Source organism: Chaetodon auriga, chromosome 11 (genome assembly GCF_051107435.1).
Source record: "Chaetodon auriga isolate fChaAug3 chromosome 11, fChaAug3.hap1, whole genome shotgun sequence".
Classification (NCBI taxonomy): domain Eukaryota; kingdom Metazoa; phylum Chordata; class Actinopteri; order Chaetodontiformes; family Chaetodontidae; genus Chaetodon; species Chaetodon auriga.
In genome coordinates this window covers 19,729,787-19,752,785 of record NC_135084.1, presented here as the reverse complement: position 1 = coordinate 19,752,785, position 22,999 = coordinate 19,729,787, and the positions used below count along the sequence as shown (strand labels likewise).

General features: G+C 44.2%; 2 protein-coding genes across 8 annotated transcripts in view; one reads left to right on the top strand and one right to left on the bottom strand.

Moving 5' to 3' along the window:
• LOC143328559 (equilibrative nucleoside transporter 1-like) overlaps positions 1-6,111 on the top strand; it is a 29,950-nt gene extending 23,839 nt beyond the window's left edge. For all 3 annotated transcript variants that reach the window (XM_076743756.1, XM_076743755.1, XM_076743757.1), the window contains exons 9-13: positions 860-942; positions 1,214-1,322; positions 1,946-2,031; positions 3,399-3,598; positions 4,322-6,111. In XM_076743756.1, the coding sequence (XP_076599871.1) occupies positions 860-942; positions 1,214-1,322; positions 1,946-2,031; positions 3,399-3,598; positions 4,322-4,433 (590 nt within the window). In that variant the 3' untranslated portion in view covers positions 4,434-6,111. The remainder of the gene's footprint in view (positions 1-859; positions 943-1,213; positions 1,323-1,945; positions 2,032-3,398; positions 3,599-4,321) is intronic.
• Positions 6,112-6,972: 861 nt separating this feature from the next.
• Positions 6,973-22,438, bottom strand: atl2 (atlastin GTPase 2). Of its 5 annotated transcripts, none has more exons than XR_013077790.1 (15): positions 22,349-22,431; positions 16,770-16,936; positions 16,183-16,395; positions 14,296-14,427; positions 14,006-14,110; positions 13,189-13,239; positions 13,052-13,108; positions 12,833-12,925; positions 12,459-12,597; positions 12,234-12,361; positions 11,850-11,906; positions 11,654-11,725; positions 11,051-11,486; positions 9,624-10,038; positions 6,973-9,437 (listed from the first exon to the last, which is right to left on the bottom strand). XR_013077790.1 is itself a non-coding variant. In XM_076743090.1 (15 exons), exons 1-15 carry the CDS (start codon positions 22,419-22,421, stop codon positions 9,919-9,921), a joined length of 1,854 nt encoding a protein of 617 aa, XP_076599205.1. In that variant the 5' UTR covers positions 22,422-22,431; the 3' UTR covers positions 6,979-9,918. The 5 variants fall into 5 exon arrangements, 4 of the variants coding, with proteins under 4 accessions (XP_076599207.1, XP_076599206.1, XP_076599205.1 ...); XM_076743090.1 differs by adding an exon at positions 10,306-10,320 and having other exon boundaries at positions 6,979-10,038; positions 11,055-11,486; XM_076743092.1 differs by having other exon boundaries at positions 6,973-10,038; positions 22,349-22,438.
• Between the last annotated feature and the right edge of the window lie 561 nt (positions 22,439-22,999).

Below are 22,999 nucleotides of genomic sequence, written 5' to 3'. Positions count from 1 at the left end.
TTTTTGTTGAAGATCTTGGTTACATGTAAAAAAAAAACAGCAACAAAAACCACAAGTCAAAAACCAAAAATCTTGGAGCTGTAACTTTAGCTGATATTGTGACAAATGTGATCCACACGGATGAAGATCACCTGTACAGTTACAGGAGGGGGCAGCTGTTTCCCCCACTTTAATTTCCCATTGCACAGTTTACTGTTTGTGACATCCTGAACATAAACACAAGTTTGTCACTTGATAACGAAATAAGACTGTAGGTTTACGTTATGGCTGTCAGTTTTGTGTTTTTTAGTCTGAGTAATCATGTTTTTTCTGTCTGGTTGGTGTGTTTGATAACTTGATAACCTTTGCATTACGTGGGTGGTTGGTGGCACAGACGGTGATTTTAAGCGCTGGAGAAATCATTCCTGGGAACTGTACTTTAATTCTTTTTGTTCCGTTTTGATGTACTGAGACAGAAAAAGAATCAGACATTTCCAACACAGGTGCTCAGCTGTTGTCCGGGTGGTTCAACCAGGAAAGTTTCATGTCCATCAAAGCCTTTAAAGCGCTGCGTCTGGAAGTCACCTAACATAGCCTTTGCAGAAAATGACCAGGGCTTAGCTCCCAGCATAATACAGACACTAAGATGAGGGAGTGCTCTCTTGACCACACACTGATGGTGGAAGCCAAACCCACAGAGAGTTTGTGTTTTGGCCACAACTTGTCTAACTTGTGATTCTGTGGCGTTAATTAGCAGTGTGTGAGAGTGCAGTGGGATCCCTGTGTTACGTAACAGTTGTGTGTACACTCACTCAAATGCTGCAGTGATGGTCTTAACCCCATGTGTGACTTGACTGACGGCTGTTTGTTTGTTTCTCAGAGTCAGCAGAGAAGCGACCGGTTATGAGTCTGATGGAGGACGAGGCCCAGCCCAGCGTGTCCGTGTTGAACATCTTCAAACAGGTGAAATCACTTTCTCACAAATGAATGGATCCCATCCGAACGGAATCACTGCAGCCAATAATGCATCACAGATCAGTCCTCACAGTGATTATCTTTTAAAACTTCACTTCTTGCTATTAGATTGACCTGTAATAACTGCAGCTGTTTGCAGCATCCCGTCGCTCGGGAAAGACAACCAGCTCCATTCTCATGACCTCTTTCCCATCTGTGTGACAGAGATTAAAGCGGTTACATAGTGTTGACTTACATTCATCTCGTGCCCTGTGATCAGATCTGGGTGATGGCTCTGTCAGTGTGCTTCATCTTCACTGTAACCATCGGAACGTTCCCGGCCGTCACAGTCGAGGTCAAGTCCACAGTTGCGAACGGAGGCGCCTGGGGTGAGTCTCTGTTTCAGCCTCTGTCCAAAGCTTTACTGTCACAGTAGCTAGTGAGTTTGATAACTGGACGTTTGAGAGGGATGGCTGCCAAGGTTGTGTCCTTGATCATTTACTCCCAAACCTCTTTGGCAACATTTGTTGTTTCCCAGCAAGAAGACAGTAGACAGGAAAGAGTCTGAACTCCTAACCACAGACAGTAGGATTGGCACATTTGTGTGCTTTTCTGCTCTTTTTCATGCACTAAATTACTGTTAACTGTTGCTTCCATAGCGGATCTATGTAGTTTACACTCAAAGTGCAGGGGACAAGGCTTTCTTTGTGACTGTGAGAGCAGCCTGTAAAAATACTGGAATCTGGTTTAATCCTTTAAGCACATACAGTATCTCCTCAAAGGAAAACTGCGCTGAAACTGTGTCTTCATAAATCCTTGCAATGAAAAGTTTGCAGCTTTCGCCCTCATGGAGCTACCATCCTCCACGAAGGACAGAGCTACAGACTTTTAGCTCCACCTTTCAAGCCCACAGAATTTGGGTATTTGGTGCAAGTGGAGTTTTCTTCTAAGCAAAGGCATCTGCTCTCTTGTTGTTGCTAACAACAGCTTGTTTGTTTTGCTCCATTCTCAGAAACTTATTTCATCCCCGTGTCGTGTTTCCTGCTCTTCAACGTGATGGACTGGGTGGGCAGGAGTCTGACGGCCGTCTGTATGTGGGTCAGTAACAACACGGACGGCACTGGTGCTCAGCCGTTCCACCCTGCTGTGAAGGACTGGGCTTCCTCTTTGGGTTCAGAGCCAGTTTGAGTATTTCACAGGCTCAGTCTCAACTTGTCTGATGGCCTGTGGTGCCATGGACAACAGACACACTTAAATGAAAACCTTTGGCCAGATAAAATGTTTACACACTAATAAATGAATGAGTCATGAGTGGAATGGTGGGAAAACATCAGTCGCTCAGAGTGTGCTAAAAGAGACGAGTTTTGTTTCTGAGATCAGAGGTTTGTTTTGGAGAAAAGTGTGTGCGTGTGGCTGCATGTGCGTGTGCGCACACAGGAAGTGGTTTCGGTGGTCAGAGAAGAGGTTTTGACTTTGAAAGCTTGCTCACTCTCCTCTGACATGCACGTCTGGACGAACTGCGATGAGGCTTCAGTGCTGTTACACATCTGTGTGTCTGTTCTTTGGCCCCGCCTCCTTCATATTTAATAATCCAGGCTGTCACTCAGCATTATTTTATATTTACAGAGTTTAGTGTGTCGGGCAGTCTTCACCTTTCTCCTTTTCTGCATAAACTCACATCTCTTAAAAGTTTCTACAGAGAGAAAGAGACAAATTTTGTGTGATCCAGATGAAATAATCAAATTGAATCACTTCATTCTGTGCAAACTGAGTACAGTTAGGTAACCCAGTGTGACCTGCGCTTTAATGCTGCGTCTTGTTACATTAGTACAGATAACAGCAGTCAGCTGCTCCAGGACCATGTGAGGACCATCATCATAAGACAGCACTGTTCAGCATCCTGACGGCTCCCACTGAGCTGCTGAGTGACTCTGGATCTTTTGCTCAGCCAAGCCTTTAAACATGTTTCTCCCACTATGTCACATATAAGATTGTTAACCCTACTTTTTAGGAAGTTAAATGAATTGAAGAGGTCGTTAAGAAATGAGTTTATTCAACTCAGCCTTTCAAATATTCCTGATTTGACAATGAAAATAGAGTTCTAAGCTCATAAATCTCTCCAGAAAACAGTGAAAGACTGTCCCGTGAGAAGCTGGAGATAGAGAGTGTGTGTCAAGTTTGATAAGCAACTTAAATGATTATCAAAACAGTTGTTGATTATTTGTCTGACCGTCATCTAATTTATTCATCGACTAATCGTTTTAGCTCTAAATGTATACCGCTGGACGGGCCAAAAACACATGAATACATACATATATGCCAGCCTAACCTGTGCGTACACACATACACTGTACATCTGTGTATTTACAGGGTCTGTGGGAAACAATGACACCACAGTGTTCTTGTTAATTGAAGTCATGAGTTCTTGTCTGTCCTGTGGCTCATGCTGTCGTGTTTCTCTCCAGCCCAACAAAGACAGCATGTGGCTTCCTGTCCTGGTGATTCTGCGGGTCGTCTTCATCCCCCTCTTCATGCTGTGTAACGTCCAGCCTCGTCACTACCTCCCCGTGCTGTTCTCCCATGACGCCTGGTACATCATCTTCATGATCTTCTTCTCCTTCTCCAACGGATACCTGGCCAGTCTGTGCATGTGCTTCGGACCCAAGTAAGAACTCTGCACATGCACGCTGTGAACTCTGAGGAAATGTGTACACTGAGACTGAATCAATGAACAGCTGAATCTATGACTGGACTATTAGCCGTTGAGTTGCATTGTGGGTAATGTAGGCGCCAGGTTTTGACAAGAAACGAAAATGTGTGAAATAAGAGATGGTATCAGAAATCTGCAATTTAGATTTTTGGATTTAATTCATTTTTTAAACTGTCCCTTTATGAACATGACAATGGAGATTAGCCTAGCTTAGCATAAGGAAGAGGGAAAAGCTAGCCTGGCTTTGGCCTCTGAAACTCAAAATGAACTGTGTGTGTAGTGTTTGTTAAATCTGTTCACAAACAGTTGGTCCTCTCAGGGAGACGTGCAGAAACCTCACAACCATTGGGCCACGTGTGGGTGGATAATGTGTGTTTTGTTATTAAACAGTAACGGCTTGTAACTCAGCTTAAAACCACACAGTGATGTTTTATACATTTGTTTATGTAAGAAATAAACAAGCAGATTTTTTTTTTAAATTTCGGCCAGAGTTGGGCTAGCTGCTTTCCTCTGCGCCCAGTCTTTATGCTAAGCTAAGCTAAGCTAACCTTAGCCAAGCTAAGCTTACAGGCTCTGGGCCGTAGCGCTGTACTTGTCCATCAGCTTCAGGAGAAGTTGTGTTTAATGGTGAGTGATTTCATTCCTAATGACTTTTGTCCCTCTGTTGTCTCTGTACAGGAAGGTGCCACAGCACGAAGCAGAGACAGCGGGGGCCATCATGGCCTTCTTCTTGTCCCTCGGCTTGGCGCTGGGCGCTGCAGTCTCATTTGCTTTCCGGGCCATGATCTAAGATCTCCACTACACCCTTCAATAGACGTAGATTAGACCACCCCGCCCTCCAGCACTCTCCCTCTCTTTACACTTTATGGGAGAACTTTTCAATATCTGGACTCGCCGCTCTCTACAACAACCTCCGGCTGAGTGGAGACGGCACAACAGAGAAGAAGACTAGAAGACCTCGGTCTTTCGAAGTGTACAGTAGAGACTCGTCTCTTCCAGCCATCTCAGCAGAAGCTGAAACATGTTACTGAATTTTTTTCTTCCAAACTCAGCAGCACAGTGTGTTAACCTGTGCCACTTCTCCTCTTTCTTGAGGGTATTTTCCAGTCGATGCCATTGATCAAACTGGTTGTTTCTGTGGAAAGTCGAGTGCAACTCATCAAGCAAATCAAAACCAGAAGTGTAAAAAAAAAAAAAAAGGTCAGTTTTACTGGACTCGTCATGTCGAAGACGGCAGAAAATCTTTAAGGTGTTTTTAAAATTTTCATCACAAAGCTGCCAATTGTTGAGCCCAGGCAGCGATAATGAAGACGGCCTGCACGTAGTTTCCCAGAGCCTCGTTTAGAAAACTTCCTTTTGCACTAGATTACAAAAAAAAAGGAGAATAAATTGCAATAATGTTTCTACGTGATGTAAAGTTCTGCTTGTTTCACTTCCTTTGAAACGGTCACATTCTGTAGGAATCACATGAAGGTCAGACGGTGTGTAAATAAAGTCTTAACACGTTTTTCTAAGCGAGGCTCTTGGATTCTGGTGTCTGCTCGTCCACACCAGCCGCTAAATTCAATCAGTTTGTAAACTGTGATCATCTTTTTAATGATGTTTGCACTTGAAACGTGAGCGTTACATCACTCTGGACTGTTGCAGCTTTCAACTCTGATCAAGCCAAATACACAAAGACAGCACGGGAAGCTTTGGAGGGATCTGGTGACCCATCAAACAGCCGCTTCGGTCACTTGTGTGCGTGTGTGCGAGCTTCCTCCTAACAAATCAATCAGTTCTCAAAGAATGTAAGGAAGGACTACATCCTGAAGACGAGGTTTTAATCAATCATCTGGGCCACTAACTGCTGAATATTCGTTGTCTTAGAGAGTGGTGCTCTGTGTTTGTCGCTCTGTAGTTTTAGATGAAGTTGTTCCAGCGTGGGTCAGTTTTTACTGTTTCTGTGTCTTCCTGCTAAACACGCGAGAGATTTTTGCCGTAATGTATTTTTGAACGCAGCAAAAAGAAATGTACGCAGCTTTGGGCGACGTGAAATGTGCCATCGTGAGTGAGATTTGGAGACTTTCTCGAGCCTGTGACATTTCTCATCAAGCGTGTTCAGATAAGTTTTATATCAGAAGTAGTTTTTAGTGTGTTTTTCAGACTTTACCAGCTAGTTGTGTGGGAGGGGAGGGGAGGGGAGGGGGGATAAAGGGCCTTGAGCCTGACAGTGTTACATTTTTGTTTCTCTGCATCTTTGTGGCCTTTTGAAGCTTTTTTTTTAAAGTCTGCTTTAACTGTACACAGTAGTATTCATAACACCAGCTGCATACATCCTAACAGTCTGTTTTAAAGCACAACGTTGGTCTGTTCTTCCATGCAGTGTGTTGTGATCGGTGTGGGAGTCTGGTCTGGACCATTAAAATGTTACTTATATTGCAGCTTAAGTCATTTCTGTGGGAAAATAAAACTGTGTATTTTTAAGATTCTGGCTCCCCCTGTTGGTCATTTTTGGGAAATTGAACATCTCAGCGGGCGATCAGGTTGGACGAGATCTGATGAAGAATATCACCTGTGCTATGAAACATGTTGATCCAGGAGCGTCTTCCGGTCACTCTTGTAACACAGACATCCTTAATCAATTTGATTGTATAGTACAAACAATCAGCTGATCTCTTCCTCGTGCTGCCTCTGCATGTGACTAAATAATGAAGTTAACTGTCCAGAATGCATGAAAACGCCTCTGTTAGTTCCAGAAAAATGCAGCCTTTCCTCTTCTTTGATGGGAATTTGTCACTGACCTTTATAAACGAAGGCCACAGACTCAAAGAAAGCTGCATTTCAATGTTCTCGCTCTCAGCACAACATGCAGAGAACAAGTGTGGAACTTGTCTCATTTTGAGATTTCCCATCGCAGTTTCACGCCTTTTACACACAAACCTCGAGTTACCACACTGCTTTCACACGCTCTTACCCAGCAGCCTTTGCACCCAGTTCACTAAACTTCACATGAATGCTTTGAACAGTGACGTAGAGAGCGTAGAGTCTACACTGTCAGTTTACACATTTCTAAATATATTGATTATAGCTGCTTTAAAGGGGTGGCAGTTGATAAAATTTAGATATTCTTTGCCCTCAGTTTTGCCTATCAGGCTACATTCAAGCTGCCCTTATTCATGCAGGTTGCAACTGTGAGCAAACTGAAGGAAATACCTGCAGGCATTACTCAGGGATGAACAGAGTGCTGATGCTGGAGTTGATCGTAAACGAGCAGCTGTCTTTGTAGAAACGTAAAAAATGTGTTTCGTGCTGTGAAGAACTGGTTTAAAGACAGGAGCCAGAAGGTTCGAATTGATGATTTATTCTTAAGGTAAACATTTTATTCAAAAATAAATTACCAGAGATATCTTTAAAAGGCAGACAGACATTGTCTCCAACCCACTCGACACAATCAAGAAATTCTCCTTGTGTTTGTACGACATGTTTCTATGACCATCCGTCCTCATGAGGAGAAGACTAGTGTAAACCCTACAGCAGCAACTTATCATTCTTAAACAAACCACAGACTGTTAAGTTGATCAAGAAAAATAAAAAACAGCCATTGTCAACTGATTCACTATAAAACGTATACAAAGTTTATTTAAATATTTAATTCAACATACATGCCCGATTTGTAATGAGTGAACACAGAAAAGAGAGACAGTACAGTACGAGACTGGCGCTTGAGGTGAGAGATAATGTGGATGGAATCGATGCAAAAGAGCTGAGACAGATGTGATGCAGCTGTTGAGCAAAATCAAACAGGGCAGGTTCAGTCTAACATCAAGTCAAGGTCCTATTGTGGAGGAATCACATCTGAATTATAAAAGCCACCCACCACTCGACTGACTGAATAATTTGGCTTAAGAGAGGAACAAGAATCCAGTGATTAGACTTATCCGCCTCAAGATGAAGGGGGCAAAAAGGTCAGTTAAAGGAATAGTTCAACGTCTTGGGAGATGTGCTCACTTACTTGTCACAGTTAAATGAGAACACTGATACCACTCATGACCGGTCAGCTAAATATGACACTACAGCCAACAGCCAAGTTAGCTTAGCTTAGCATAAAGCTTGGAAAACAGCTAGCCTGGCTCTGTTGGAAAAGGTAAAAAAAAGAAATCTGCACTTCTCGAGCTCCATAACCAGCATGTCTGTTTAAGATATATATCATGTTAACCAGTGAGCTTCAGAGGTGCTGGTGTAGGCAGATTTTTTTTTTTTACAATGTAGCTGCTCCATCCTGCAGTCTTTGTGCTAAGCTAAGCTAACCAGCTTAGCTGCTGGCAGTAGCTGCATGTCCATATTCTTTAAATCTCAGCTAGCAAACAAGCATATTTTCAAAACATCAATTTGGGTTTGAGCTAAAAATGATCAATATCTCTGATTCCCCAGAAGCAAGAATCAAACTCAGCCTGTAGCTCCTAAAGATGTGACGGGAAGCACGGCTAGAGCGGCTTTAATGAAAGGCAGTGGAAGAGAAAATGGTTCACGATGACAGTCCTCCCTGGCTACCTGACCGCAGAGGCCTGGGCTCCAAAGCTCTTAGCTATCTTAATGCTACAACGCAGCTCCTAACGGCACACTGATGGCCAAACACTCACAGGTCCACTACAAGACACTAAAGGCCAGATAAAACTCGTCAGTTCTACATTAAAAACAGATCAAACCTCCTACCTTCCTACAGTTCTCTTAAGGATCACAATTACAAAATATTAAAGGGAAACACGGAGACGCGCACTGAGGAACTAATCTAGAGGCAACCTGAGCCCAGGGTTTGATCGTGTTACCTGGTGAACACACCTTCAAACTCAGCGAGAAGAAATGAATGAATGGAGGCAGGCAGGTGAACGACTGCGCGCAGTTTGCTTGATTTCCTGCACTCGTCTGTTTTCAGTTCAGATTTGTAAATGGAGACAGATCAATCGACCGAACAGCCTCTCGGTCCAGCATGTCCATGACGGCATTTTCAATTCAGCAGAATCAATAAAATCTGTTTCCTGATTTTAATGAAATAGTTAAAAAACAAACATCACCTCATCGTCAGTTTTCTGAGTCTGTTAGTTTGCTTGTGCTTGGATACGTTAGTAAACTGAGCTCTGGACTGTCAGACAAAACCATTAAATGCACAGAAAAGGGTTTTAGTTTGCATCCATTGTTGATAACAGCTGCCCACACCGGAGTCAGTTTTCCCTGAATTACAGCTCAGTCCTGAAGCAAGTGCAGTCCGCTACCAGCATGTCAGTGTGTGTGTGCGTGTGTGTGTGTGTGTGTGTGTGTGTCAGCCTACAGTATATGCATTACAACACAAGATGCATCTATCACAGCATGGCACACTGGAGAAGTCCTTCATGTCCCGTTTTGGCGAGAGGCGCCGCCGCCGCCGCCTTCTCTGCTCTCCTCTCATGAACGTGCAGTTTCTGCTCTGAGGCACTGGGGGGCGATGAAGAGCAGGGCAGCCAGCGAGCCTACAGGTCCACGACAGCAAATAAAGATGGGGCAGCGACGATGATGATGAGCGTATGGGCGGGGGGGGGGGAGAGGGTCAGCTTTGGTGTTGAACTAGTTTCACAGTTCTAGGATTGAACACATTACGCGAGTGGGCAGGAGGGGGATGAATATGATGAGGGAAGGAAGAGGAGGAGGAGGAAGAGCGTCAGTGAGTCTTTAACTTGGTGTGCTGCGAGCCCTGTTCTGTCAAGCTGGCTTTGATAGAGTTAACCACCGTCTGTCTGACGTTGTCTTCCATATACTGTTCACTTAATGGCTTCAAAACCTGCAGGAGAGAAGGAAGCAGAGGATTCTGTGAGAGCAGATCAGGCAAACTGGTCAGAAAACAGATGAAAAAGGGGACAAAGAAACTGAAAGAAAGTAGGTTAGGGAAGAAAAAGGTTAAATAATAAAGGAACAAAAACAGGACGCAGTCTCCAACATGCCGACCACGGAGAGATTCACAACAAACCTGAACAAAACCTCTTCAACTGAAAAAAACATTTAAGAAAAAAAAGAAATCAGCTATCCAAGATTATTAAAAAAAAACGCTAAGGCGGGCTTCAAGTCCTTGAGATCCTGAGATGGGCCTGGCCCGCTGGCGTCCAGATACATTCAGTGAAGCTCAGAGGGTGTCCACACTGAGGGACCCAGGGGTTAAAGTATGACAATCCAGCACCATCGGCCTGAAAATGAACAATAACGAAGCCAACAAACTGCAGAGTAAGTTTCTAAAACAGTCTCTAAATCCGCCAGTCGTCCAGCAGCTATTTAGTCTTCTTGTAGTTGTTGTTGAGAGGAGACAGAACTCCGAGTCCAAGTGTCGGAAGGAGTGAGACGGGCCACGCCAGGCGGCTCCTGACAGGCTCCAAAAGTTTGGAAATCACCTGAGAGGACAGCAGGGAGGAACGGGAGAGTTAGACCAGGAACAAGACTGACAGGCAAAAAAAGATGAGAAAGATCCATCCAGAAGATTGGGGAGAAACAAAGGAGGAAAAGAAAGAGATGAAAGACATGATCGATGCTGGACCGCACAAATGGAACGTTACAGGGAGTCTGGCAGCAGGAGGTGGAGGAGAAAGTAAAAGGAAATGAGGCGGGATGTGGAGAACGGCAGGCAGAAGATCAGAGAAACGGGACGCGACACCTCTCACCTTTCTGATCGTCTTCTGTAAAGCAGTGGAGGGAAGGAAGGAGACAAAAGCAGAGGAGGGAAGGAGAAGTCAGAGGAGACATGAGGGCTGCGTTCAGGTGAATCCCAAACATTCAAAACAGAAACACAGACACTGGTTTCATATTTGTACTCCTGAGTCTGCTGATGGAGTTTGAGCGATGTGAAGGCTTCTTCAGAGCTTGTGATGGACGGATGGACGTGGAGACAGAAACAAAAAGTGATGGAAGGATTCCTGTTTCTCAGGCTAAAGGCAATAAAAGGGAACTTCAGGGAAAATCCGACTGACACAGAAAACAACAGTAATGACTTCAACAGCAGGTAAAACACATCCAGGCTTATATAAAGTTATATTCCTGCAGAAGAAATGAGAGTCAGTCACTTCAGAAGGTAGTTTGATCCCCGTCTTCAGCTTTAACCAAAACCAGAGCAGAGAATGTCTGCAGTGTCTTTAACACAGACAATATAAACTTAAACACATAAAATAAACAAAGACTGTCTGATTGGAATCACTTGCTCGCTTACATTTCTGTGTTTTGCACGACAGACTTGGACGTGTTATCGTTTCAGTTCAAGCTTTAAGCCGTAACTTAACACCAGCTTAATATCTAAACACCATAACAGCAACAGCAACCATCACAAAGTTAACCATTGAACGGTTGTGTTGGCTAAACCACGGAGATTAACCTGAACACACACACACACTCTCCTCCTCTCACATGGGCTACCCACCTGTTCCCAAAGGGTCTCGGCCACCAGATCTATCATTGTTCCCACCTCCCGAAACTCTCCGGAGTACTTCACATAGGCCCAGGCGCACAGGGACAGCAGTGCCATGCCCATGACCAGGTTAACCAGCGCGGCTAAGGTGCTGAGGCCGATGAAGCCCGTCACTCCAGACACCACGTAGGTGACAAACATGACTGCAAAAAGCGTGGCGGGTGTGCGTGCGGCGTAGAAGATGTTTTTGCCGTCGTTGTGCTTGGAGAAGTTGGTGTAGGCCTCGTCCAGCTCTGACTCCAGCTGGCTCTGGTAGCGCTGGCAGAACTCCTCGCCGCCCATTTTCTTCACAGAGCGGAAGAATCGCACCGAGTGCTCGCGAAACTCCTCGTGGCAGCGCTCCAGGTCAGCCGGGGCGATGTATGGCTTGTCTCCACCGCAGACCTGAAAGGGAAGTGAAAGTGTGACTGACAGAAGAGAAAACAAAGATCCAAACTTTGCAGTCGCACATTCTGCAGGACCATGACGACATCCTGCTGTCCCTCAATGACACACTCGCACCTTCATCTTTAAACTTTTCATTTACATTGTGAAGAAAAACACGTCCTTACCAGCTCCATGTTCTTGCTGTACATGTCTTTGGCTCCTGCCACAGCAGTCAGGTTGTTGGCTTCAGCTGTCGCCTGACGAACAGGAAAACACAGTAAGATTCAAGCTAGCTTTGATGATCACAGGAGATGAGAATTAAAACCTAAAAAGTGTGAAACATACTCAATGAGATCCCTCAGTTTTCAGACAGTAACTGACCTGCAGCATGGACTTGGGGTGAGGCAGCTCCTCACCTTGGTAGATCTTTATGTAAGCCTGCAGGAGTGTAAAATAATACAGACGATCACACCAGTGTTTCCAGTATAATGTTCGTATTCTGGCAGCTAACAGGAAATTAACAGCCTGTTTATACGACTCACTTTGGGGAAAATTGATTTTGCAATACTGCCATTACCACGATAAATGTTTTAGCAAATCATAAATAATGTGCTTCAATGTGGCATTGATAACAGCCGGTGGAGGGTTATGCTTGTACTCATAGAACTGGAGTTACATCCAGTAACTATTGCCCACCACTAGTGTTCATTGATCTGTGACTTCTGAGTGTGAAAACCACTGGACTTTAATAAAATCCGGCAGGACCTTGAAGTACTCCAGCAGATCTCTGCAGGTGACTTTGTTGCCTCCGATCTCCTTCTCTACCAGTCGATCTGGGGCCAGGAGGAGCGGTACCAGCTTGGCCAGCTCTCTCTTAAAATCCCCATCGATGTCTGAAACACACAAACACACCTTGATTGTCCTCTGGAGCATGAACATATCAGTCCAGCATACTTTAGCAATCACTCCTCCTTATAAGTACATAAGTACCTCTCAGCCTGCCGTCAAAGTACGGGTTGGTGGCCACCTTGAGGCCAGGATGAGGCAGCAGGAAGCAGCCGATGTTGGAGAAGCAGGAGTGGATGTGCTTCCTCACGTTCTGCAACTCTTCATGCTGGTTCTGTTTCACCTGCATCAGCAGACAACAATTCTCCCACAGTGAAAGTGTGTTTTGGCTGATGTGCGACACATGACTAAGCACATTCACGCACGCCTGAACAGATGATGGCATGAAGTACGTCTGAGCCTTTCGAAAAGTGGCGTGGTGTGTTTGACAGGAACAGCGAGTGTGTGACCTGCTGTGCAAACATTTAACCATGTGAAGAAATATCAGCGTAGAAAAAGAAAAAAAGAAAGATTCTCACCTGTAGTCTTTTCTCCAGGAAGTTGTTGCCTCCTTCCAGCCCGTAGTCGTGTTCGTAAGGATAACTCCAGTCTCTGATCAGGAACATGAGGGACTGGAACACAGCACCAACATCACAGAGACACAATGAGACACATTAAACTTATAATACTAACGGTTATGTGGCTACACAAACGTTCTACACTGCAAACATGCACACACAGTGATCAGCAGCCAGTACCTGGAAAGGCTTCAGGTAGATCTCTTCCATTGCCAGCCGGCCATATTCTGTGAAGAGCTACACATGAGAGAAACACAGACTGAGGATCAGAAAACAGAAGCTCCTGTAACAGACTCTGGTGCTGAAATCACACCAACCTGCAGATGCTGCAGGTCGTCCTCCTGTATGTTCTGGGAGAGATTGTACACCTAAAAACAAGGAAGTAAGCACAAAGTTAGACATGAACGTTGACATTTTCACCTCATTTACACCTGGCATTAAAATAGGATCTGGATCCCCACATGTCATGTGGATAACAGGTAATCCGATCTTGCCTTTGCATTTAAACCTGGTAATTTTAATGTGTTCTTATTATCCTTATTGAAATTGGATCTCTGCCTCCAGACTAAAGTCTGTGAGCACTTTGAAATGGCAGCAAACAGAGTCCCTTAAAAAGAGTTCGGTGTGTTGAGTTAGGGAGAACTTCCTAAACTTTGTGTAATGCTGTTTATGACATTTGTCCCCTCATAGATTCAGAAAATGTAATACATTTATTCCTTTCTTTTCATAAAAATATGGTCTCGGTTTGTCCCTGTGCGCTGCAGCACCAGCGTGTAGGCTACTCCATGACTTGATAAATTAGATGCCTTGTTAACAGTTGATGCAGTGCACACCGTCGCACACAGTTACTTCTTACTATTTATCACTACTTTCCCAGCAGCACTGCTTTCATTTCGCGCAGTTCTGTTGAATAATGCATCCTTTGGCTCTTTCAGGGCACAGAATAGATGTGTAATCAGTAATTACAGCCATGTCTCTTTCAGCCTTCTCGTTTCATCACTCTCTTTGAAATACAATCTATATTTTATGTTTGCTATAAACAAATATCTGTATCGGAGCCTACAGATGTCAGCATGTTGTACGGACTGTGATTACACCTGTATAAGATCCAAATAAGACATGTTTAAGTCTCACCTGCACAGAGCTGGTCATTGTGCTGAGGGCGAACACAGTGGCACAGTCCTTTATGGTGGACTGGCTGTCAAATGCTCCCTGAGTGTCAACGAGGAGCACAGCAACCTGTGGGGACGAGACGCAATAAATGTAGTACGCTGCCAACTTCAGCTTGTCGACAAAGGACTGTGATGGCTGCTTGAGAATACTAATCTGATATTTACCAGGTTGTCCCAAAAATACATTTCAACCCTGTGTGACGTGTGAAGCTCTCGGGGATTTATGATATTGTCTGCTTGATAACTGTCTACCTTGCTGCCATCAGGCTTGTCGACCACAAAGACGTCGCTCCAGATCTGAATTCCTGTGGTCTCCCTCTCGCAGCCTCCTCTCCAGGTGAACCCTGTCAGGGGCTCATCATCACCTCCCATCCATGACTCATCCTGCAGTGGAGGGAACGAGGGAGGAGACGGGGAGGGGGTAAGATGAGAGGAAAGAGAAAAAGGAGAAGAGGCGGTTGAATAAGGGGGGAAGTGGATTGAGAGGACAGACGAGGAGTAAAGTGCGAGGCGCAGACAAGACAGATGGTGGAGAGGAGGTGGAGAGATAAAGGTACGAGAGGGAGGAGTGAAAACAGGGTCAATGAACTGAAGTCCACCAGCATTTGGCTCAAATTAGCACCTGGAGGGAAAATTCATTTTCCAAGAGGAGCTGTCTTTAAATAATGTATTGTATTGTAGTGTTAAATGTAATTTAACTACCCAGACCAGAGAAAAGAGCCTTACACAACTAACCAGGACAACGCTGGCTGAGAAAGTACCTGCTGACTGGATGATTATAAGACCTCACTGAAGGTCTGTACTCCAGAAAACTAGAGCTTTTTTCTTTGCCAGTAGCAGCTCACTTAACACACACGTTTTACAGTGTATAGTCTGCACAGTAACAGGTGTGAACAGAACACCCTGAATGAAGTGGCTTGTGTGAGTAGTGCCAAGACTTCAATGTGAGACTGAAAACACGTTACAAGGCCATCATCACAAAGACTGTTCAGTTATGATTTTGAACGAGAAGGTCAGAATAAAAGCAACTCATTGTGACCTGGTTTGTTTGTCTGGTCGACAAATGACGAACCACAGACAGGAAGTGTGTAAACAGGCCCCAAGAGCAAATACCTGATTTGCAAGGCAAACTCTGATTCCGGCTACTACACCATGAAATCTGTGTTGAACGCCTGACGAGGATCGTATGACAATATTAATACTGTGTGTAACATTAACTGTTGAATATAAGAAGCCCAGCCTGAACAAATGGCATCAGCGCTTGGTGAAACATGTGAACATGTGCAGCTCTCTGCAGACTTGCAGGAAAACCCATGTTCATGCTGCTCAACAGCTGCGAGAAAGGAGTCCTAACATTCCTCCGTCTTTCCTGTTGTGTGTGTTAAAGTGTGTGTGTGTTAGAGAGGGTATGTGCAAGTGAGTGAAAGGTGATCCCGGCTGCCTCTGTGTGTCCAGCTGCTGCCACAAGGACTGACTACTGGTTGATACCTGTGACGGAGCAAGTCACAGCTGTTGGGTGGACATGCTCAAGAATGTGTGTGTGTGTGTGAATATGTAATGTAGAGCACTTACACCACCCTGTTTTATTGGTACACCTTGCTGCACCTCCTACTCACCTGGTTGAGCAAGTATCTCAGCATGAGGCTGAACTGGAGGCGCTTGTCTTTGCTCGTCACATTCTGGTACACATGCCAGTTCTGGTTGTAATCTCATCTGCTGTACCAGCTCATCTAGCCCACCTGTTTTCTCAATCTCTACGGACTGTGAATGTTACACAATATTAACGGCCCAGGGGAGAGATGAGCTGTTTTATGCGTATTTAGCACAAGTAAACACACCTTGAGCAGGGGCCTTTACCACACATAAGTGAGTAATTTAACTGCCTGATCTTGCTGTCACTGTGCACCAGCGCAGGAGCTTCATTTCAGACGTGCATGAGGTGAGGTGAACTTATCAGGGTTGGGAAGTAATGGTTTAATTATGTGTTGTTTTATCAGCACTGATATCGAAGTTAAACCAAACGTGTCGCAACAATTTAGCCAATGGTTTACTCATTTAAAAACAACTGCATGAGAGTGCATTTTCCAGTCACGACAAGGTATTCATATGTAAATATTCTAAACTTTGCTGTTTATATACCTGACTGTGCATGTAGCGCAGCATGAAGTCCAGCAGGAAGGACTTGCCCTTGCGGAAAGCCCCAGCCACGGACACGACCACCACGTTCAGGTCCTTCACGTGATCCTGCAGCAGGATCTTCTCCAGCGCTGCGGCGTCCAGCTCAAAGCTGTGTTCATCCTCGTTGGCCAGGACGATCTGGATGGGTCTGGCCTTTTCTTCCTCTACCGCAGCCTGAAGACATGAGTTTGCAATCAATCATGGCTTTCGCTGGCATTGAAGAGAGAGGCTTAAGTGATCACACTGGTGATGAGGCAGATTTCACGGAGGACAGAGGGGACTGAAAATCACAAGTCTGAGATCAGCCGACAAAGCGGGTACAAAGAGGAAATAAGATGAAATGAACACATTTAGACGTAAAGAAAAGATGCAGAATACTGGTATTTTTCTTAAGTATATAAAGAAAAAGTCCTCTAGATAAAGCACAGAGTGGTGAAGGAAGAAAGAGAAACAGGGACTCAAGTTATAGCTGCATCAAACACTAGTTAATATGCTATACATGCTTGTCAATAGACAGAAATATGGCAGGAAATGCAGTAAAACTTCACCTCTTCTTCCAGATTCTCTGCATCTGATGAAGGGGTGCGGCTGGCACTTTTGATGGAGTTTGAGGCCATGGTCCTGGGAAGCAACTCATCCTCCAGGTCTTCTGGCCTGGCTAAAGGAGGCCTCTGCTTATGTCGAAAAATGGGGACATCTTCCATTCCACTTAAGCCTTAACAGGGCAAAGTAAATGTGCACTGGTTAGATGACAGCGCTCTGCATGTTAGTGCAGTCCAGACAATGGATGTAAAGTGAGAAGGAGAAAATGTGGAAGCAGGGTTATGCAGTAAGAGGTTTCATTGACTGACTTTTGTTTACGTGTGAGAGACGATTGTTCTGAGACAAGAGTGGAATGTCCTCTATGTGGTCAAATTATAGACGGGATCTTTCCAGCATTTTGTGCTGGGCTAAATACTGTCATCCACTCTGGTCTACACATCTAGGTCAAGCTCGAAAATAGCCCTGCGCTGAAAATCACAAAGGGGCAGCAAAAAGGACACAAGACAGGAGAAGGACAGCGTTTTCACATTTTTCTTCTCAGTCATTTTGATGTTCCTGTGAAAGTCTTTCCTTGTAAAATCTAAAGCACGTTTCCTCTAAAACTGCAAGGTTCTTCCTTCTTGTCCCAGTGCCACAAGTGCAGTATAAGCAAGTGAGCTGAACCACAAACTGGACTGCATGCAGATGAGAAGCTTCTCTTGATAACAGTTTTGTTAGGGCTACAAGTAATGATTATTTCCATTATTGACTCATCTGCTGATTAATGATCAATTCATCATTGGTTCTATATAATGTCAGAAATTGGAGAAACTATCCATCACAAAAAGTGACGTCTTCAACAGTCCAACACCCAAAGATACACGGTTTATTATCGTTATATGAGACCCAGGAAACCAGCTGGAGCCGGAGAATTTTGGCATTTATTCTTCAGCCCTAATTATTTTAAGTGACTAAATTGAATTTCTATTATTTAAAATGTAAAGAATGGTAAGCCTAATCTTGTAAAATTCATTTAAGCTGCTAAAAAAAAAACAACTTTGCTTTGCCTCCGACTTCATCACAGTTTACCCTCATTACCAGCTTTCCTCTACAGATACAGAACTCAGTGGAGCCGGTTTGGGATGACACTCCCTGATGTGCGTAGTGAAAGCGGCAGTCCCCTGGTCATACACCAGAATCCACTGAGCAGGTAGGACAACTAGCATCAAGCATTGCTCATTCAAATATTATACCAGTGATTACCATTCAATTGTCCTGAGCTGGCTCTCACCACATACAAATGTAGGTTTGGGCAAACCAACAGGACTCCTCAGATCGCTCCTGTTATTGCTTCATGGACACACCTTGGATACACCATCTGTTTTGAACAATAAGAAAACTGTCGCAGCATATAGCCGACTTTGCAATGATGTCATCTACCTCAAACAAGTAAAAACAGATTCTGACGGCACATCTAGACGGCTTTACAGCGAACACCAACCGTCACAAACAGCTATTCAGACGTTACTCATAAGGTTACGTGTCAGTGCAGATCAAAGATTTATGCTTCACCTATTAGCCACAGAGATGCTGACTAGTGTCTAGTGATAATTTTCATGAGCAATTAACCTGTTGATTATTCGTTCCAAGCCTGTGTGTTTAAGTGAGACAGCACTAACAGTGATGAGGCAAGAAAAACTCTCAAAGAAATTAGTACTTCTTTGTGCCTGACTGCCGGATGCTCATATGCCACCTGTGTTTGACTCTGGAAGAGAGCAGCTTATGCTGTGCAAACAAGCTTAATACAAACTTGCTCTCCATGCAGGGCCCCAGGTAGTGTCTTCTGTCTACACAAATTAGATTTCACATTACCCAAGATGGAAAGCAAGACAGCCAGGGATCGCACCTTTTTCACAAGTACACTGATACATCATACATTTCAAATTAGCATGATTTTGGCAATGTCCAAGATACATGACTTTTAGTTGATTTGCTGTGTGCTTGTTTTATTTATATATACAGATATATGTCTTTAAGAGATGGCAATGCAGGCTTGTGTGACTCCCTGGCCCTGCAACGGCAGCACCTGGACTCAAAACTCAAGACCATTTCAAAGAGGTGGGAGGCCAATTTTGAAAATATTAAAAAGGTCCATTGTGTAGGACTTAGTGGCAACCAACTGAATACCCCTAGCCTCAATCCTCCCTTTCCAAGCATGTAGGCCAACCCTTGGTGGCTGCGAAACTTGTGAAAAACACAAAAGGTGCACTCCAAAGCCAGTCTCCGGTTTGTCCATTCGGAGCTACTGTAGAAACATAGTGGTGCAACATGGCAGACTCCGTGGGAGAGAACTGACTCTCTTTGCAGAGATAAAGAGCTCATCCTAAAAACAATGATTCTTATTTTCAGGTGACTATACACTAATGAAAACTATGAAAATCATATTCAATTTCTGCCAATATGTCCCCTTAAATCTGACACGCTGGTCCTTTAAGTGATCTTCTTCTTTCTCAAGGGGACGACTGTAAATGGGGCACTCAAAGATCCAGCTAGAGGTGCTGCGAATTCCCACAGGGGTAGCAGTAATGCTGCGCTGGTGTTTGAGTATCTGCTGTAAGCATGAGGCAGTTACAGTAATCTGCTCTGCACACAAATTAGCCCTGCACATTTTCCTGTCTGTGGCAATGCAGGTTCCCTTCACGTCCAGAACAGCACTCAGCACGATGAAGTGGCACAGACTGCAGTCATAGAGGGGACCCACACAAAGACACTATTCTGCTGGGACTGCATGGAGTCTGTACTGCAGCAGAACGTGTTTGAGAGACAAAACACAATAAGCATGCTAGAAAGCATAACAGCCTGTGAAACACTGTTTGCTCTGCTGATATGTGCATTCACTGCTGCACTCACACTTCATGAAAAGTGGCTAATGCACTCGTCAGCTGGCAGAAAATGAGGGCACAACTAAATTTAGCCACATTACTTCTTATCTTATGGAGGCACTGAGCAGATGTTAACTGGCCTACATGTTTCTCTGCACTCACACACAAAGTTACCAAGGGATGTGTTTGTACAGTACATCACGCACAGAAAGCATGAAGCATTGCACATAAACACACAAGTATGTTCAGTCTTGCATCCCTCCAGATCTGATGAAGGACTATCTTTAACTATGCATGGCAGGAATAGAGCGTGTCTACGCAAGCTAGCCTACATCTCGACACTGTGTCCCAAATCAGCTCTCCCTTCCCCGGACTCCTGCGCTATATCTGAGGCAGACTTTGCCATGGCTTTGGTCCATCTAACTTAACCAGCTGTCTAAATATGGGAGGTTTCAAACTTTAAAGAGACAATTTCCCTGGCTTTTCCAAGACATTTACTGTAGGAATGAACAAACCTTTGCGAGTGAAAAATAGTCATACATGAAAATTACACTGCTGTTAATTAGCCGGAGACAAATGTTCTGCAAGCAAGATTAAGCAAAATATTTCCTGGTGTCTTGCTGATTACGACATTTAACATTTTCATTTGTTAAAGGAGAACACAGGTACTTCAAGTGTTTGGAAAGCAGGGAAATCTCCTCTCTACTGTTGCAACATTCCAGTGCTTCTCAAGGTTTCAACACCCCCCTTTAGCCTTGTCTGATCCAGGCTGCGCATTTTAAATAATCTGGGAAAAAATAGTTCACAAGACCAGGAAACATGAGTTTAAGAAACAGAACCAGGAATCCACTATAGCCCATTAAGATGCAGTTACACTGACTTCTCTGCACACCGTTGCCAAAAGACAACCTGACACGGCCTCCCTGGACAAGAGTCAAGGAGGGCAAATGTTCAGTTGCAGCAAGCAGACCAACAGGGAGTCTGTGAGGACAAAGTGCATATTAACAGCAGCCACAGTTAGCGAATGTTGTTGCCACAGACTCAGCTGGCCTGTATGAAAGTAGACACAAGGGTTATCTTGATAAGGGGCACCTGACCATATTTCAGTGATGAGTGAAATTTGTATTAGCCATTTATTTTCTGCAAAGGAAAAAGACTGTTTTTCTCTCTTTTAGGATGGTAAAACAACATGTCTGTATTGAAAACAGGGTAGGGCTCTAACCAACAATATTATTAATTCATTAGTGATTATTTTTTCAATAAAGCAATTAATTGCTTGGTACATAATATCTAAAAATGCCTTGTTTCATCCGACCAACAGTGCAAAACCCAAAGGACGGTGAAAAAAACAGCAAATATTCACATCTTAGAGGCTTGAACCAGGAAATATTTGCCACTTTTTCTTGATTACACAACCGCAATGAGTAACCAATTCTAAAAGTTATTGCTGAAGCAATAATGACTGATACTGATGCCAATGAACTAATCAACTGATCACTCCATAAACGAAGTGCTGGCAATAGCCTTCTCCAGTCCAGTGTGAGGACAGCACTGCTGTCACAGATGGGGATGTGGATCGTTGCTAATATAACAATATATATACTGTATATTTAGTGTTTTCAGGGTGAAAAACACTGTGGCTGTTGCCTAATGTGAAAAAACACATTTACTTTGAAAAGCTTGGGAATACAGACAGTCATAATATCCACATTTGTAACTGTATTAAACTGAGGTAAAGTGAGGAACCTGCATATAGTTCAATGCATCAAACCCAGCATCAGCTCTTTTCAGCACCAGTAAATCTGCTCAAGGCTGGGGTTTAGCCTAACCCTTTTACATTTTATTGAAATTTACAGATAGTCCACAGTTTTTCTAGTCTATCTTAGTAGTCAAGTGCTCATATGAACACTGAAATAGGTTTTACTTGCTCTAATTCTACTTCCTACTCACGCTGACGCTTTTCAAAGTAAGTGATGGGGACAAACCCACAAAAACTGTAACTGCATCGATTAACAATTACGTGTGTTTTTCTGGCTGTAAACTGCTCAAGTGTCAGTTATACTCAGAGGACAAAATTAGCCTGGTAATCAAGTGGATAACTGCTGGTAAACTGAACAGACTAATAATAGAGTATTTAAAAATATCCGAGTCATTAGTGAGATGAGGGGATTATCGTATACGTGTGGTTGGGCTGAAAACCCGTTACAGGAAACCGGTGACTGTTTCAAAGTTCAGACACGGAGACTGTGCGGCCAGCTCCCCGCAGCTTTACAGACAGGACACCGCGGACGACTCGCCGGTCCTCCGCGGGCCAGGTGAAAGTGACGGCCCGGACGAATGAGCCGACAGGTGTCGCGGTTTTGTATCCGGGTCAGAATCAGTTTCAAACATCAGCTTTTAAGTTACAGACAGAAAACACGTTTTAACAGAGCGAACACACAGACTGGTAAAATGAACCTGCCTCCAGTTAATTTTCACACAGCTTGGCCTGTGCTGCCGCTGTGCTTCTGTTCGCAAACCGGAGGAGACCTACCCTGTCAGGGGTGCAACATTTGGCAGGACACCGCGGGTCCCCCCGTTGAAAACAAGAGCTAACGGAAAACGAGAGTTTGCCCCTCACAAAGACAAAGACGACAGAAGCGAAACACTTCTACACCTCCCTCCTCGGCGGTAAACTCGGTTCACTGCTTAAAATCTATAAGACAAAATCGACAGCGGTTTACCTTCGTCGGCGACTCGGCTTTTGCAGTTGGGCTCGAAGTGATTTCTGCTCCTCAGCCCGCTCACCTCCGCCATCTTGGACTGCTGAAACCTGACGTGGCTGACGTCAGAGGAGCTTCTTTCTCCTCGCGCTGTGAAGTTCATGATGGCCCGCAGCTGGCGCGAGCACAGCGCGCCGCCAACTATGTCTGCTTTTCACAAGTTTGTGTTTTAGCTACACTGCCGCTGCATGGTTGACAGGTGTGTTTCTTTGACTCTTTGAGACTGTAACCTGATCTCAGGGGCGTAGCAAGGAATTCTGGACCCCTGCAAGACTCTTGCCCTGGACGGGGAAGTGATGCCCTTAGTACTGTTTTTGGACATGTGGGACTTTTTACATTCAACTGACAGCTTTAAGTAAAAACAATGAAGCAGGGGTCTTTGAAACAGCCATTATGTCATCACAAAAGGAGATAAAGTTTAAAATATGTGAGAAATATTTAATTTATTTGTTGGTTGGTTTATTTACTAGGAGCTGTTCAGTTAAATATTAGCCAGATGTCCATTAGGACTTCAACTAACTTATTTTAATTGCTGATTAATCTGTCAATTATTTCTCAATTCTTCGATTAGTTGTTTGGTCAATAAAATGTCAGAAAATGTTGAAGCCTAAG